The following is an 18659-nucleotide window of genomic DNA, read 5'->3' on the forward strand; positions in this document are numbered from 1 at the left end:
TAACTTCTTCATTACCTTGTAATCAGAACATACAAAAAATAAGTCTGGTGTTTTAAAGCTCAGCGGCACGGTGGCGCAGCTGTAGAACATTGGCCTTCCAGTTCTGAGGACCGGGGTTCAACTCCTGCCCCCCGGCGGTGTGGAGTTTGCATGTCCTCCACGTGCCTGCGTGTGTTTTCTCTGGCTGCTACGGTTTTCCTCCCACATGTATGACAGGTTATTTCAAGACACTTAATTCCTTTTAGGTGTGAATGTGAATGCAAGTGGTTGTTTATGTGTCCTCCAATTGGCTGGCAACAAGTTAAAGGGTGCACTCCGCTTCCTGCCAGTACATTGTCACCACACAGCAGGGAAAGTTATCAAAGAACTAGTTTGATTCAGATGTCACATTACAAGATGGTGCCAGCGTCTCTTGTGGACCCAACTCCTCATCTTCCTTCACCTTCTGCAATGGATGACCGCAAAGCACATCTTATTATGGTGAAATAAACACAACTATAATAAATGTGTGGGTGTGTGCAGTGAAAGTGTCCTTTTCAAATCTGCAGTAAAAGCACTGAGGTTGTCAGCTAGAACACTATTGTTTTCTACTGAGGGGGGGAGGGTTTCTTGTAATTAGTGAGCGATTGCAATCCATGTCAGACTGACTTGGAGTCATTAGCGCCAAGATGTTTTTCCAGTTTATCTGCATTATCCCTCTTAATTCATGGAGACTTGTCGTTGTGGACATGTCACCGACGTTGCCATTACGCTACACGGCTTTCATCTGTATCTGGCAGACCGCATCGTGGCCCTAGCACGGAAATCAAAAGGCAGTGGAATGTGCTTTCATATAAATGAGAAATGCTGCATAGAGGTTACAAAGCTCAGCACACACCGCAGTGGTTTTTGGAGTCGTCGTTGTTGAACTGTAAGCCGTTTTACTCCCTGAGTGAATTCGCCTCTTTCATTCATTCATAACATGAACGGAGCATTGCTAACACTCACCGAGGAGGTACAAGAGATAGAGAAAAAAATGCCCAAATTCGCCACTCACAATTCAAGGAGATTTTAAAACAGCTAAAGTTAACCACAAACTCCCTAAATATAAGGAGCACATAAAATGTCCAACAAGGGAAAATAACACTCCAGACCACTGTTGTACTTCAATTAAACATGCATGTTGCGCAATTCCCCGCACTTCCCGAGGCTTCTCTAATCACTGCTTATGGTACTTAATACTTACATACAGGTTAGCCCTTAAGTGCGCAAAGCCTTTGGTAAAATCAATCAATTTGGCAAAAACAAAAACAAGGCAAAATTAGAACGTCATAGCTGCTTTGACTGCACAGACTGGAGTGTCTCTGAAAAATCAGCGAGTACCCTTGAAGAATTGAAAGATATTGTTACTGCGTGTGTAAGCTTCTGTGAGTAGGTGAGAGAGTCAACAAAATCTTTTCGCACATTCTATAACAACAAACTATGTTTTACAGCCAGACTTAGGTATCTCCGCAAGGCAAAAGGGGTTGCATATCGTAGTGGGGATAGGGCCTTCTACAATCGCACGAGAAACCGCCTGACGAAAGAAATTAACATTGCAAAAGGGGATTATGGAGCTAAACTGGAAAAACATCTTGGCGCTAATGAATCCAAGTCAGCGTGACACAGAGTCTGAGCAGACCAACATGCTCCTGTCTTCACAAAGATCTTCAACAGAACTCAAGAAATGTGTGAAGTATCAACCTGCTTCAAACGCTCCACCATCATACCAGTCCACAAAAAAGCAGGAGTCTCAAGTTTTAATGACTACAGGTCTGTTGCCTTGACAAATGTGGTCATGAATTCCTTTGAACGCCTTGTGCTGGATTACCTCAAGAGCGTCAGAGGTCCCCAGCTGGACCCATTGTAGTTTGCACATCAAGCTAACAGGTCTGCAGATAATGCAGTCAACATGGGTCTGCACTTCATCCTTGGAACATATGTGAGGATCCTGTTTGTGGACTTCAGCTCTGCGTTTAACACCATCATCCCTGAATTCCTATTCTAAAAGAAGAAGACTCTGCATCTTGCACATCCGTGACTCTTAGGAATGGTTCGAACTAACTGAATGTCTCTTGTTCTTTGTCCTTGTTTGTTTGTTCTTTGTATTGGATGTCGTACCAGAGCGGGACTGACTGCAAGAGACAAATTCATTGTGTGTTGTCACATACTTGGCCAATAAAGATGATTCTGATTCTGACTGTGAAAAAGATCGGCTGCTTTCTCATTTGTGTATGGCGAAAAATGTTCACATTTGCACGAGCAAGAACGTGTCACTCATCCAGCACAAGAGGCAATACTCATTTGCCTTTTCAAAATGTACTGTAATGTGGTCAACCATAGTACATAAATACAAATTGCAGTTCCTTTGATCCCGAGCCATGCTCCAAATTGTTGAAAGGGCTGAGCAGCAGGAGTGCATTCAAAAGGGGCAGGCAGAAAACCGCTGAGCAGTGTCAACCCAGCACTACGAATTAGGATCTAAATTCCCATAGTTGGTTTTCAGGAAATAAAACTGATAAATGTGGGTTCAATATTATATAAAATGAACATTTATGTTGAATTCAATTTTATCTATCTGGTAACCCCATTTTGCCCCTTCCAAACTGGCAGGAATTTTCAAGAAATTTCACTTATTTTTCAAGCACCACAGAATTTTGTGTACTATAACATTGTAAACAGCAAAACTACCAAAAGAAAGACCAGACTCTATTCTTTCATGAGAAAAAAAGTTTGTCTTTAGCTTCTGTCATTCTTTAATAATCAACACTCAAATATGGGCAACTTTCAGCCAAATATTTCTGAAGGAAAAAAAAGCATAGAAAAGAGTCTTTCTGAAAACAGTCTGTGTATCGACAGGAAGTGGCGAGATTGGAGCTTTGGTGTGGTCAACACAACCTGTCGTTGAACACTCTAAAGACTGTGGGGATGATTATGGACTTCAGGAGGCATCCTTCACCACAGCTACTCCTAACGCTGTCCAACTGCCTTGTGTCAACTATCGAAACTTTCAAGTTCTTGGGAATTACAGTCTCAGAGGAGTTGAAGTGGGGGACGAAGTTCACCTCCATCTTCAAAAAAGTCCAGCATAGGATGTACTTCTTCCAGCTTCTGAGGAAGCACAGCCTGTCACAAGAGCTCCTGAGACAGTTCTACACAGTGGTTATCCAATCAGTGTACCGCCATCACAGTCTGGTTTGGAGCCGACACAAAAAAGGACAATCTCAGACTACAACGGACAATCAAAACCGCTGAACGGATTGTCGGCACCACGCTATCCACCATCGAGGACTTGCACGGAATGCAAACTAGGCCCAGAGCAGGCAAGACCCTCCACATCCTGGCTACCAGCTCTCCCAGCTCCTTCCTTTGGGAAAACAATACAGATCAATGAAAGTCAAAAGTAGCAGGCATTCGAACAGCTTTTTCCCCTCCGGCAATTAAGGCATTACAGTCGTGATGAGCAAATGTATTATTTTTCTGCCTTGTGCCATGTTAGGACACTCACTCACACCCTGCTGGTCCAATCAGTATGAGTATATAAGTCTTCTTTTTCTTTTCCTTTCGGCTTGTCCCGTTAGGGGTCGCCACAGCGTGTCATCTTTTTCCATCTAAGCCTATCTCGTGCATCTTCCTCTCTAACCCCAACTGCCCTCATGTCTTCCCTCACCACAACCATAAACCTTCTCTTTGGTCTTCCTCTCGCTCTTTTGCCTGGCAGCTCCATCCTCAGCACCCTTCCACCAATATACTCACTCTCTCGCCTCTGAACATGTCCAAACCATCGATGTCTGCTTTCTCGAATCTTGTCTCCAAAACATCCAACTTTGGGTGTCCCTCTAATGAGCTCATTTCTAATCCTATCCAACCTGCTCACTCCGAGCGAGAACCTCAACATCTTCATTTCTGCTACCTAATTGTTCCTCTCCATGCTCCCTGCTTTCACTGCATATCACAATATCATCTGGGAACATCATGGTCCAAGGGGATTCCAGTCTAACCTCATCTGTCAGCCTATCCATTACCAATGCAAACAGGAAGGGGTTCAGAGCTGATCCCTGACGCAGTCCCACCTCCACCTTAAATTCTTCTGTCACACCTAAGGCACCCCTCACCATTGTTCTGCTGCCATCATACATGTCCTGTACCATTTTAACATACTTCTCTGCCACACCAGACTTACGCATGATCTGTCATAGGCTTTCTCTAGATCCACAAAGACACAATGTAGCTCCTTCTGACCTTCTCTGTACTTTTCCACAAGCATCCTCAAAGCAAATAGTGCCTCTGTGGAACTATTTCTGTTGATTGGTCGAATGTAGAATATGCTGAAAATGCTTGTTGTATACGAGGCAGTTTATGGGGCCATTTGCAGTCACTGTGATAAGATGGGCGAGATCGCGCCTGCGCGCCATCGTACTTGCAAATCTGCACAATCGAGCACAAAAAAATAAAAAAAATCATGCGTAAAATTTGTTACGAGTATTACGAGACTTTGCTTATTTTGTGCACTCTAGACCAATGCAATTACGCACATTCTCAGCGCACATGAAAAGTGATCCAGCGCAGTGAACCACAGTCTGATGTCCATTTTTTTCTTTTTTTTGATACGGAAGCACACGGTCAGCTGCTAAGCTAGGTTTCACTGATACCGCGCCCCTTGGGCTATTAAAGGGGTACACTCATAATTACAAACACTGTCCACCACCAGTTCTTTTGTTAGCAACACAGTCTGGGCAATGTAGATCAAAGAGAGTTACACATGGTGGTTATGTTTTAAACACTCTCGATAATAATGGTGCAAGTAAAAACAAAAATGAAGTGCTGTTGCTTTAATGAATGTCGGGGTATGTGAATTATAGAAGAAAAAGTGGTGAAACTGGATGAGATTTTCTTTTTTTTTTTTTTTAGTAAAAAAGGTCTAGTCTGAAGCCAAAGTAGAAAGTACAGGATGAGATGGTGTATAATGTTAAAATTCCACCTTGGCGCAGCCTGATCGAGGATGAAAGCACAGACAATACAGTGCACAAAAAGCTAATTCTGTATTTTAAATATAGGAGGCAACATAACATTAACCTTAAAACTGTTTGGGAGCATCATTCACTTTTCAACATGCATTGCTAAAGATATTCTGCAAGCAAATATTCAGTTTTACACCAAGAAGATCAGACAGGGATAGCATTGTGGGTTAAAAAAAAAAAACAATGTTGGAAGCAACCTTACACATTTATAGTTAATAGTTGGCTTGGTTTGGTTAGCAATTTATTTCTTTTGTTTTTTGACAATTTCATTGTAGGTTTGCAGAAACAAAATTGTTCTTAAAAATGCTCTGATGGGAATGTAAATGCTGTAATCTGAATCTTTGAATGAGCCATGTAGCTTCGATGGATGACACTGATCTGACCACAGTGCATACATCTGATGTTGCTCACTGTGGTCAAAGGGAGCGCTCACATGCTAAGTGTGTTTGATCAGACACGAGGATGATGTACTTAGAGATGTACTTGATATACTAAGATGTACTTGATATATTTCATTCACAACACAATCTATAAAACTTACACTTTAAAATTGGTGATCATCCTTTGATCATGCTGGTAGCATTCTGACCCCTATTTGTCAGTCATTTTTCATGCAGTCAAATCACATGCCTGCAAGAGGTACCGCAGAAGTCATATCGCAATAATGTACATGACTGAAGAAGATGATTTGATAGACAATATTTTCTTCACTCAAGGATCCGCAACTCTAGCATGTACTTAGCAAGCCTTTAAAATGTGAAAGCTATCAACTCTGGAAAATTTCGAATAATTAGCTTGATCTTGTTTGTTTCATTTCAAATCTGTTCTGTTGGTGTTTCAAGGCAAACGATGACGATTGCATTTGTGTCCCAAAATTTACAGTGAAGAAAACAAGTATTGGAACACCCTGCTGTATTGCAAGTTCTCCTACTTAGAAATATTGGAGGGGTCTGACATTTTCATCAGAAGTGCATGTCCACTCTTCCTCTTTTTCTTTCGGCTTGTCCCGAAGAGGGGTCGCCACAGCGTGTCATCTTTTTCCATCTAAACCTGTCTTGTACATCCTCCTCTCTAACCCCTACAGTCGTCATGTCCTCCCTCACAACATCCGTCAACCTTTTCTTTGGTCTTCCTCTCGCTCTTTTGCCTGGCAGCTCCATCCACAGCATCCTTCTACCAATATACTCACTCTCCCACCTCTTGACATGTCCAAACCATCGAAGTCTGCTCTCTCTAACTTCTTTTCCTTTCGGCTTGTCCCGTTAGGGGTCGCCACAGCGTGTCATCTTTTGCCATCTTAGCCTATCTCCTGCATCTTCTTCTTTAACCCCAACTGCCCTCATGTCTTCCCTCACCACATCCATAAACCTTCTCTTTGGTCTTCCTCTCGCTCTTTTGCTTGGGAGCTCCATCCTCAGCATCCTTCTACCAATATACTCACTCTCTCGCCTCTGAACATGTCCCAACCATCGAAGTCTGCTATCTCGAATCTTGTCTCCAAAACATCCAACTTTGGCTGTCCCTCTAATGAGCTCATTCCTAATCCGATCCAACCTGCTCTCTCCGAGCGAGATCCACAACATCTTCATTTCTGCTACCTTCAGTTCTGGTTCCTGTTGTTTCTTCAGTGCCACCGTCTCTAATCCGTACATCATGGCCGGCCTCACCACTGTTTTATAAACTTTGCCCTCCATCCTGGCGGATACTCTATGACATAACACACCAGACACCGTCCGCCAGCTATTGTCACCTGCTTGGACCAATTTCTTCACTTCTATACCGCACTCACCATTGCGCTGTATTGTTGACCCCAAGTATGGGAAGTCAACCACCCTCGCTATCTCTTCTCCCTGGAGCTTCACTCCCCCCCCTCCTCAAATTCATGCACATATTTTCTGTTTTACTGAGGCTAATCTTCATTCCTCTTCTTTCCAGTGCGTGCCTCCGTATTTCTAATTGTTCCTCCACCTGCTCCCTGCTTTCACTGCAGATCACAATATCATCTGCGAACTTCATAGTCCAAGGGCAATCCAGTCTAACCTCATCTGTCAGCCTATCCATTACCACTGCAAAGAGGAAGGGGCTCAGAGCTGATCCCTGATGCAGTCCCACCTCCACCTTAAATTCCTCTGTCACACCTAAGGCACACCTCACCATTGTTCTGCTGCCACCATACATGTCCTGTACTATTTTAACATACTTCTCTGCCACACCAGACTTACACATGCAGTACCACAGTTCCTCTCTTGGTACTCTGTCATAGGCTTTCTCTAGGTCCACAAAGACACAATGTAGCTCCTTCTGACCTTCTTTGTACTTTTCCACTAGCATCCTCAAGGCAAATAATGCATCTGTGGTACTCTTTCTAGGTATGAAACCATACTGTTACTCGCAGATACTTACTTCTGTCCTGAGTCTAGGCTTCACTACTCTTTCCCATAACTTCATTGTGTGGCTCATCAACTTTATTGCTCTATAATTCCCACAGCTCTGAACATCGCCTTTGTTCTTAAAAATGGGAACTAGAACACTTTTCCTCCATTCTTCAGGCATCTTTTTGCCCGCTAGTATTCTGTTGAATAAGTTGGTCAAAAACTCCACAGCCATCTCTCCAAATTGCTTCCATACCTCCACCGGTATGTCATCAGGACCAACTGCCTTTCCATTTTTCATCCTTTGTAGTGCTTGTGTTGAACCTATTGTTCTTCTTATTCAGAATCAGAATCATCTTTCACGGCCAAGTGTGGAGAACACACAAGAAATATTTCTCCAGCAGTCAGTGCTGCCCTGGTACGTCATACAGAACAGGCGGGGGAGGCTTGACCGGAGGAACCAGTGGCGACGGACGGGTTGGACGGAGTCTGCTCACATGAAAGGTGGGGTGGACCCTCATCGACCTGGGGAGCTTAAATGAAACGGCGACAGCCTTGATGACCTTGCTGTCGGGGAACGGGCCAACGAACCTGGGAGCAAGCTTGCGCAACTCCGTCCGCACCGGAAGATCCTTCATGGACAGCCACACTCGTCCCACCTTGAACGCCGGTGCCCCTCTCCTCTTGAGATCCGCTGCGGACTTGTCGGAGCTGCTCATGCGCGCCAGTGTCTTGTGAGCTGCCTCCGAGGTCCGCTTGCAGCGTCTCACCATCGCCAGAGCGGACGGCACCGTGGATCTGTGACCACCGATGGAAACAGAGCGGGAGGATGGGTGCACTACGTGGAAAGGAGTCATACCTGTGGAGGCGGAGGGCAGGGAGTTGTGAGCATACTCCACCCATCTGAGGTGCTGGCTCCATGTGCTGTGGTCCCGAGACACCAAGCAGCACAGACCGGTCTCCAAGTCCTGGTTAATCCTCTCTGTCTGGCCGTTGGACTCCAGGTGATGGCCTGACGTCAGGCTCGCCAAAGCCCCAATGAGACGATATCCACCGGGAGCCCGTGGTAGTGGACGACCTCGTCCAGCAGCACATGGGCCGTCTGCTTGGCGGACGCGATCTTCGAGGCCGGCATGAAATGGACCATCTTGGAGAACTGGTCGACGATGGAAAGCACCACCATGTTCCCCTGTGAAGGAGGTAGCCCATTGACGAAATCCACAGCGATATGCGACCAAGGACGAGAGGGAATTGGCAGTGGCCGCAACTCCCCAATAGGTCGCAGGCGGGAAGTCTTGTTGGCCATGCATACCTGGCAGGCGTTGATGTACTCCCTCACGTCCTTACCCAGGTTAGGCCACCAGAACCGCTGTGACGACAGAGCGTGTCTTAGCCATGCCTGGGTGGCAGACAGTCTCATTGGTGTGAGCCCAGGCAATGACGTCCCCTCGCAGCGACAGTCCAACAAACAAGTGGCCGGGAGGACAACCGGCAGGACTCTGAGTATCCCTCAAAGCCTCCTCCAAGGCGCACGGGTGAATCCTTCCATCCTTCGCGCACCTCTGGGATACAACTGCTCCTATCCCAGAGTCCGATGCGTCCACCTCGACCACAAATTGCCGATCCGGGTCCGGCATTATGAGGATCGGCACGGTGGTAAAGCTTGTCTTGAGCCTGTTGAAGGCCTCCTGACAGGTCCTGGTCCACTCAAAGGTGTTGCGGGGAGATGTGAGAGCGTGCAGAGGGGCTGCAATGGAACTGAAGTTCCGGATGAACTCACGATAGAAGTTAGCAAACCCAATGAACCTCTGCACTTCCGTCCGACAAGAGGGAGCGGGCCATTGAAGGACCGCGTCGATCTTCCCGGGATCTTCTCCTTCTGCCAGGATGAACCCCAGGAAAGACACGGAGGGTCGGTGGAACTTGCACTTATCCATGTTCACATACAGATGATGGTGCAGCAGTTGCTGAAGCACCTCTCTGACGTGTTTGACGTGGGAGGTCAAGTCTGAGGAGAAAATCAGGATATCGTCAAGGTATACAAAAACGTTTCTATTCAAAAAAGTTTCTATTCATTTTTTTCCCGGAGCACATTAATAATAAAACTCTGGAAAACAGCAGATGCATTTGTTAACCCAAACCGCCTCACCAAGTATTCATAAAGACCCGTGGGGGTATTGAATGCAGTCTTCCATTCATCCCCCTCCCAGATCCATGCCAGATGGTATGCACTCCGTAGGTCCACCTTGGTGAAGATCCGGGCCCCTTGAAGGAGTTCGAACGCCGTCGGTATCAGGGGAAGAGGGTACCTATTCTTTACGGTGACGTTGTTCAGTCCTCTGTAGTCGATGCAGGGCCGTAGCGAAGTGTCTTTCTTTTTCACGAAGAAGAACCCTGCACCGGCTGGTGAGGAAGACGGGCGAATGAGCCCTCCCGCCAGCGACTCCTCAACGTATTTCTCCATGGCCTGGTGCTCTAGTCCTGTCAAAGAAAACATCTTTCCCTGAAGAGGTGAGGTGCCGGGCAGTAGCTCAATGGCACAATCATACGGGCGGTGCGGCGGCAGTGATCTAGCTTTTGTTTCCGAAAATACCTCCTTGAGGTCCAGATAACAAGAAGGCACCCCGGTTAACTCCGGTGCGGTACCCGGCTCTTTAATTTCTACGGGCGCGACTTGAATCCTTCCCTCCTCACGAGCAACGAAACACCACTTGTAACAATCTTCGCCCCACGCCCTGATTTGGCCCGTGGTCCAGTCGATGTGCGGGTTGTGCTCCTTGAGCCATGGACTACCCAGGACGATATCGTTCCTCCGCGAGTTGAAGACGTGGAACCTAATTCATTCCGTGTGGGCATCCGGAAATGCCATCTCAAAGGTTTGCGTGCTGAGCGTCACCCAACAGAGGAATTTCCCATTTGCTGCGTAAGGGTTGCGGAACCGCGTTCAACGCCTTGGCCACGTGGGGGTTGATCAAATTCGCGTCGGAGCCTGAGTCGATGAACGCTGTTACGGTACACGAACGGCCATTCCGTGCATAGGGTGACTTGGAGAATCGCCCGACTCGACTCCGCAGCGGTATACCGCACACTTACCGGTAGTAGTGACCCTGAGGCCAGGATGCTTTTAGGTTTGACCGGGCAATGGGCTATTAAGTGGCCCAAAGGGCCGCAGTAAAAGCAGCGTCTTTCCTGTCGACGTCGCAAGCGCTCTCTGCCGGACCGTTGAGACCTTCCACCTGAATAGGGTCCATCACAGGAGCGAGCGTCGGTGGCAGGGAAGTGGGTCTCTCCTCCGACCAGTGCGTCCATTTGTCCCTGGATGGCAAGTCTTTGGTCGACTTTGAGCACCAGCACGATGAGTGCATCCAACGAGGTAGGAAGATCCACGGCGATGAGGAGAGCGCGGATCTGTGGGGAGAGCCCCTGGAAGAAGGCGTCAAGGAGGGCGTCCTCGTTCCATTGGCTCTCAGCTGGCCAGATGCGGAACTCGATGGCGTAGTCAGAAACGTGGTGCTGTCCCTGGCGTAACGTCATTAGCGACGCCACTGCCTCGCGTTCCGGCGCGGCGTACTGGAAGACCTGCATCATGGCGCAGACGAAGGCCGTCCAAGAGCGACATGTCTCTGAGTTGCGACTCCACTCCGCCGTGGCCCACGCCTCCGATCTTCCAGTCATGTGGGAGATGACGAAAGCGATCCGGGAGCGGTCCGTCAAGAAGGTGGACGACTGTAGCTTGAAATGGAGGTCACACTGAACGAGGAAGGGTCTGACGTTCCCTGAGTCGCCAGACAAACATTTGGGTCGGGAGAGAGGAGTTACGCCGGTACGCTGAATCTCCGCAGCGGGCGGGGCAGACGGAGTGAGCTGGACTGGGGTAGCAGCCGGACGGCCGCCATCGGCGTCGTCGCAGCGCTAGCCTGAGAGACTAGGCACGGCTCCAGCCGGGCACAGATCTCAAGGAGCCTCTGATTAGTCACCTGGAGGGCAGCCTCCTGCTCAGCCAGGCATCTGCCCCAGACTTGTAATGAGCGGCGGATGGCTTTGGAGTCGGCTGAGTCCATGTTATGGCCAGATCGTTGTGTCACGAACGAGACTCGAGGGCGGACCCAAATGCACGACTCGGGTGACAGACAAGCAGTAAGGAGAAAGTCTTTATTTGTTCCAGAGTCGGTAATCGGGGAGTCCGTCCACACAAGCAGCAGGATCAGTCGCGACAGGCTTACAGGATAGGTCGGGAGACAGGCGTTGGTCGGTACACTGGAGGCTGGAGTCAGGAATTCGGAAGTGCGGCAACGAGGCATGCGAGGTGACGATATGGCGAAGACCAGTCGTGCCCTGGGTCCTATAAGTACCACGGTTAATCAGCGGAGATGAGGCACAGGTGTGCGCCTCCTAATCATCGTCGGTCTGCTCGGACACGCCCAGCCAGGGCTGGAACGGCAGGACCATGACAGACAGGATGTTGGAATAATTGTAAAGATAGTTATCATACATTTGCTGTGCTATTAAGGAAATACTTTGCTGCAATAAAGAAATGCTTTCCTATACAGTTTTATTCAGCAATTCACCAAGAAACAGATCTGCGCTCAAAAGACGAAGTCGCTGCCTGCAAAAGACTAGAAAGAGTCAGACTGATGGAGGGCACCTGGAGGGTAATTTCAAAATTACTTTTGCCATACTTACTAATTCTAAAAGACTTACGTTTTGTTGTTATTTTGTATGTTGTTTTTCATTTACTCGTCTGACATATGCTGTCCTTCCCCCTTTTGGGGATGTTGTAATTGTGAATGCAAATACAATTAAGGGGCCGGGAGACTCTCCTCATTTTAAACGGTTTTAACTCAATGTCACCCTGATTGAACTTGACTCAGGAAAAAACAATATATTTACAAGTATAACTATGTCCAGAATTTAGGCAAATACATTATCCCTGATTTCTTCAACACATCTGGTGATTGTACTCGCTGATAGACTTGCGGTATTAAAGACGTCTTTTTTCTCAGGACACACCTCCTCCACGACAGCATTCATGCATTTCTTGACATACTGTGCGGGTTGTTTTGTCCACGCTGTTGAGCGACTCGCATATATACTGTTTTTTTTAGTGTTGTGTTTGTGATAGCTTTTTTTTTTTTTAAAGCAATAACTTTTTTTTTTTATTATATAGTTAAAATACCACCTCAGTGTTGTGCTCCAGCTAAAGCTTCCTCCGCGGCGCCTGAGAGGTGGTGACTACATGTGCACGTTTATTCTTTTAGGGATCCAGTGGAAAGATTAGGCTCCAATTTAAGAGCGTGTTTATCCTTTTTGGGATACAGCGTGAGGAGTCAGCTATTTTGCGTAGCAGATGGCATGGGCACTGTGGTACCTACTGAGATATCCTTCAGGGCTCCGGACAGGGCACTTTTCCCTTTGTTGGACCCTGCACAGTGATTCTCCCTCTCAAGGACAAGGGTTTTTGGCCAGAAAAGGCTGGTTCTAAAAATTTAAAAAAATATACAGCATCAGAAACATGTCTCTGTATGGTGCTGCTCGTCTTTACGTGGTGAAAGAGTTTCCAAGATGGCGGGCGCATGTTTTTAACATGGATGAAAAAGACCTTTTTGGAAGAGGAAGGCTACGCGTACTTTTTCCAAGGACCGCGTTTACAATCATCTTGGTGCAATGCTGCAGGTGAGTGAACTTAAAGCCTCTACGAGCCTCTGCTTTGCCGTGTGTGTGTGTGTTGTGTGTGTGTGTGGTGTGTGTGTGTGTGTGCATGTGTGTGTGAGAAAGAGAGAGAGAGAGAGAGAGAGAGAGAGAGAGAGAGAGAGAGAGAGTGAGAGAGTGAGAGTGAGAGAGAGTGAGAGTGAGAGAGAGTGAGTGAGTGAGATGGGACTCTGCAAGCGTGTGGAAACGCAGCATGAGAAGTTGCGATTGTGTACAGATTACAAGTTTAGTGTGGGTGACCAGGGAGGAGTTGCTTAAGAGAGGACACGCTGAATGTTTAAAGGATCTAATAAAGTGCTCCGTGGAGCAAACCGGTGCTTCGCACAATTATTGATCCCGCCACCAAGGCCCTGCGTTTCCTGACCACAGTCAGGTGACTGTTGCAGGAAAAACGGTTTTGAAGTAATTAAAGATTTAAGTAAACACCTGTACTTTTGTAATCTTAGTCTCAAATATGTAAAGTAGAAATACTGTTTACATATTTTAATCATTCTGGTACCCAGATACACATACATGAAAATTCCGGGAATGTGTGTGTGGGATGGGTGTGGTTGTGGAGGGGGGTCCTACTTAGCGGGTTTTCACATTTTGCGGGGGGTTCTGATCTCTACGAACCGTGAAAAACGAGAGATTATTATACCTCTATTTTTCTCAAATACGCAAACTACAAATACTGTTTCCATATTTTAAATGCTCTGGTACATACATAAACATACATACCACCCTACTTAGTATCTTTTCGCTTTTCTCAGGTGGTCCGCATAAAACAAGGGATTACTGTATAGTATAGTTAAGTAAGTATAGTAATGCAGCCCTATGGGGGCACAAACAAGTGCAATCTGTAGGCCGGTCCCAAGCCCGGATAAATGCTGAGGGTTGCGTCAGGAAGAGCATCCGGCGTAAAAACTGTGCCAAATATGAGCGTTCATCTAAAGAATCCCATACCGGATCGGTCGTGGCCAGGGTTAACAACGCCCGCCCCCGGCACTGCTAACCTGCAGGGCGTCAGTTGAAATTCAGCTACTGTGGGTCGAAGACAAAGAAGAGGAGGAAACCAGATCCATCGTCAGAAGAAAGAGGAATGCACAGAGCCTACAACTGAGTGTAGGGACTTTGAATGTTGGGACTATGACAGGAAAAGCTCAGGAGTTGGTTGACATGATGATTAGGAGAAAGGTTGATATTCTGTGCATCCAAGAGAGCAGGTGGAAAGGTAGTAAGGCAAGAAGTTTAGGAGCAGGGTTTAAATTATTCTACCACGGAGGAGATGGGAAGAGAATTGGAGTAGGGGTTATTTTAAAGAAAGCGCGAGCTAAGAATGTCTTGGAGGTGAAAAGAGTATCGATCGAGTGATGAGGCTGAAATTTGAAATTGAGGGTATTGTGTATAATGTGAATAGCGAGTATACCCCACAGGTAGGATGTGACCTCGAGTTGAAAGAGAAATTCTGGAGAGAGAGAGAGAGGAGAGAGAGAGAGAGAGAGAGAGAGAGAGAGAGAGAGAGAGAGAGAGAGAGAGAGAGAGAGAGAGAGAGAGAGAGAGAAGGGAGGAAGGAGACTTCGTGGTGGAACCCCAAAATACAGGAAGTCATCCAAGGAAAGAAGAGAGGCGGAAGGAATACATTGAGATGCGACGTAGGGCAAAGACAGAAGTGGGGAAGGCTAAACAAGAGGCATATGACGACACGTACACAAGGTTGAATACGAAAGAAGGAGAAAAGGATCTCTCCAGGTTGGCCAGACAGAGGGATAGAGATGGGAAGGATGTGCACCAAGTAAATTAACCTAACCCTTAAATTATTCTACCACGGAGGAGATGGGAAGAGAATTGGAGTAGGGGTTATTTTAAAGGAAGAGCTGGCTAAGAATGTCTTGGAGGTGAAAAGAGTATCAGATCGAGTGATGAGACTAAAATTTGAAATTAAGGGTGTTATGTATAATGTGGTGAGTGGCTATGCCCCACAGGTTGGATGTGACCTAGAGTTGAAAGAGAAATTCTGGAAGGAACTAGATGAAGTAGTTCTGAGCATCCCTGACAGCGAGAGAGTTGTGATTGGTGCAGGTTGTAATGGACATAATGGTGAAGGAAACAGGGGCGATGAAGAAGTGATGGGTAAGTACGGCATCCAGGAAAGGAACTTTGAGGGACAGATGGTGGTGGACTTTCCAAAAAGGATGGAGATGACTGTGGTGAACACTTATTTCCAGAAGAGGGAGGAACATATAGTGACCTACAAGAGAGGAGGTAGAAGCACGCAGGTGGATTATATTTTGCGCAGACGATGTAATCTGAAGGAGGTTACTGACTGTAAAGTAGTGGTAGGGGAGAGTGTAGCTCGACAGCATAGGATGGTAGTGTGTAGGATGACTCTGGTGGTGGGTAGGAAGATTAAGAAGACAAAGGTAGAGGAGAGAACCATGTGGTGGAAGCTGAGAAAGGAAGAATGTTGTGGGGCCTTTTGGAAAGAGGTGAGACAGGCTCTCGATGGACAGCAGAAGCTCCCGGAAGACTGGACAACGACAGCCAAGGTAATCCGAGAGACAGGCAGGAGAGTACTTGGTGTGTCTTTTGGTAGGAAAGGGGAGAAGGAGACTTGGTGGTGGAACCCCAAAATACAAGGCGTCATACAAGGAAAGAGATTAGCGAAGAAGAAGTGGGATACTGAGAGGACTGAGGAGAGGCGAAAGGAGTACATCGAGATGCGACGTAGGGCAAAGGTAGAGGTGGCAAAGACTAAACAAGAGGCATATGAAGACATGTACACCAGGTTGGACACGAAAGAAGGAGAAAAGGATCTCTCCAGGTTGGCCAGACAGAGGGATAGAGATGGGAAGGATGTGCAGCAAGTAAATTAACCTAACCCTTAAATTATTCTACCACGGTGATTAAGGATAGAGATGGAAATGTGTTGACTGGTGCCAGTAGTGTGCTAAATAGATGGAAAGAATACTTTGAGAAGTTGATGAATGAAGAAAATGAGAGAGAAGGAAGAGTTGAAGAGGAAAGTGTGAAGGACCAGGAAGTGGCAATGATTACTAAGGGGGAAGTCAGAAAGGCACTACAAAGAATGAAAAATGGAAAGGCAGTTGGTCCTGATGACATACCGGTGGAGGTATGGAAGCAATTTGGAGAGATGGCTGTGAAGTTTTTGACCAACTTATTCAACAGAATACTAGCGGGCAAAAAGATGCCTGAAGAATGGAGGAAAAGTGTTGTAGTTCCCATTTTTAAGAACAAAGGGGATGTTCAGAGCTGTGGGAACTATAGAGGAATGAAGTTGATGAGCCACACAATAAAGTTATGGGAAAGAGTAGTGGAGGCTTGACTCAGGACAGAAGTAAGTATCTGCGAGCAACAGTATGGTTTCATACCTAGAAAGAGTACCACAGATGCAATATTTGACTTGAGGATGCTAGTGGAAAAGTACAAAAAAGGTCAGAAGGAGCTACATTGTGTCTTTGAGGATCTAGAGAAAGCCTATGACAGAGTACTAAGAGAGGAACTGTGGTACGGCATGCATAAGTCTGGTGTGGCAGAGAAGTATGTTAAAATAGTATAGGACATGTATGATGGCAGCAGAACAATGGTGAGGTGTGACAGAAGAATTTGAGGTAGAGGTGGGACTGCATCAGGGATCAGCTCTGAGCCCATTCCTGTTTGTAGTGGTAATGGATAGGCTGACAGATGAGGTTAGACTGGAATCCCCTTGGACCATGATGTTCGCAGATGATATTGTGATATGCAGTGAAAGCAGGGAACATGCAGAGGAACAATTAGAAAGATGGAGACATGCACTGGAAAGGAGAGGAATGAAGATTAGCCGAAGTAAAACAGAATATATGCGTGAATGAGAAAAGTGGAGGGGGAAGAGTGAGGCTTCAGGGAGAAGAGATAGCGAGGGTGGACAACTTCAAATATTTAGGGTCAACAATCCAGAGCAATGGTGAGTGTGGTAAGGAAGAGAAGAAACGGGTCCAAGCAGGTTGGAACAGCTGGCGAAAGGTGTCTGGTGTGTTATGTGACAGAAGAGTCTCTGCTAGGATGAAGGGCAAAGTTTACAAAACAGTGGTGAGGCCGACCACGATGTACGGATTAGAGACGGTGGCACTGAAGAAACAACAGGAAGGAGAACTGGAGGTGGCAGAAATGAAGATGTTGAGTTTCTCGCTCGGAGTGACCAGGTTGGATAGGATTCGAAATGAGCTCATTAGAGGGACAGCCAAAGTTGGATGTTTTAGAGACAAGATTCGAGAGAGCAGACTTCGATGGTTTGGACATGTTCAGAGGCGAGAGAGTGAGTATATTAGTGGAAGGGTGCTGAGGATGGAGCTGCCAGGCAAAAGAGCGAGAGGAAAACCAAAGAGAAGGTTTATGGATGTGGTGAGGGAAGACATGAAGGCAGTTGGGGTTAGAGATGAAGATGCAGGAGATAGGCTAAGATTGAAAAAGATGACACGCTGTGGCGACCCCTAATGGGACAAGCCGAAAGGAAAAGAATAAGAAGAAACCCATCTCAAATCTCCCTTTCATAACCAAGATTCTTGAGTATTTTTTTTTAACTAAGCAATTTCTTGACTTTTTGACAAATTTCAATCATGTTTCCAAACTCATCACAGTACAGAATCTGCTCTTATTAAAGTGCTAAATGGTTTAAAACTGTATACATGTATAGTACACGAGATGTGACTACAGATTAATAATGCTTTTTGTCTTATAAAAATAACAATATTAACAATAATAATAATAATAATGAGTCTCGAATGTGATTATTAAAACTTTTTGCTTCATCCATCCACCCATTTTCTGAGCCTGGGAGTGCTGGAGCCTGTCCCAGTTATCTTCGGGCAGGAAGCGGGGTACACCCTGAACTGGTTGCCAGCCAATCACAGGCCAAATGTAGACAGACAACTTTTGCACTCACAATCACACCAAGAGGCAACTTATAGTTACCAATTAATGCGCGTTTTTGGGATGTGGGAGGAAACTGGAGTGCCCGGAGAAAACCCATGCAGGCATGGGGAGAACATGCAAACTCCACAAAGGTGGGGCCAGTATTTGAACCCCGGTCCTCATAACTGTGAGGCCAACGCTCTACAGCTCTGCACCATGCTTACATTTTAATTATAATAAATAATAATAAGGGCAGCACGGTGGATCAGCTGGAAAGCCCTGGTATCACAGTTCTGGGGTCCAGGGTTCAATCCCAGACCCGCCTGTGTGGAGTTTGGATGTTCTCCGGGTGCCTGTGTGAGTTTTCTCTGGGCACTCCGGTTTCCTCTCACATCACAAAAACATGCAACATTAATTGGACACTCGAAATTGCCCCTAACCTCCTGCTCGTTGATAGCTGGGATGTATATCATATCCATTCATAAAACATTTTAATTTCTTCTTTTTGTTAATGATTGAAATGCATTAATTTGACAACAATTATTAACGTCATGTTTTGTTATAAGTACCGTAATTTCTCGAGTATAATGCGTTCTGAAGTATAATGCGCACCCCCAAAGTTGGTTCCGCAGCGCAGCCTCTCCCTCAC

The 18659-nt window shown here is 46.4% G+C and overlaps 1 protein-coding gene across 12 annotated transcripts in view; it reads right to left on the reverse strand.

The window, feature by feature from the left end:
- The window catches only part of samd4a (sterile alpha motif domain containing 4A), a 205501-nt gene that overhangs the window by 51397 nt on the left and 135445 nt on the right, over positions 1–18659 (reverse strand). For 4 of the 12 annotated variants that reach the window (XM_061815854.1, XM_061815851.1, XM_061815856.1 and 1 more), the window contains 3 exons: positions 8724–9419; positions 8003–8600; positions 5581–5669 (listed from right to left, as the gene is read on the reverse strand). The exons of 4 other annotated variants lie outside the window; for them this stretch is intronic. In XM_061815854.1, coding sequence (XP_061671838.1) covers positions 8764–9419 — 656 coding nt within the window. In that variant the 3' untranslated portion in view covers positions 5581–5669; positions 8003–8600; positions 8724–8763. Of the gene's footprint in view, positions 1–5580; positions 5670–8002; positions 8601–8723; positions 9420–11768; positions 11843–12171; positions 12890–18659 lie in introns of those variants that run through there. 4 more of the 12 variants (XM_061815853.1, XM_061815852.1, XM_061815863.1 and 1 more) reach the window with 4 other exon arrangements.

The sequence above is a fragment of the Syngnathoides biaculeatus genome, chromosome 3, assembly GCF_019802595.1.
Source record: "Syngnathoides biaculeatus isolate LvHL_M chromosome 3, ASM1980259v1, whole genome shotgun sequence".
Classification (NCBI taxonomy): domain Eukaryota; kingdom Metazoa; phylum Chordata; class Actinopteri; order Syngnathiformes; family Syngnathidae; genus Syngnathoides; species Syngnathoides biaculeatus.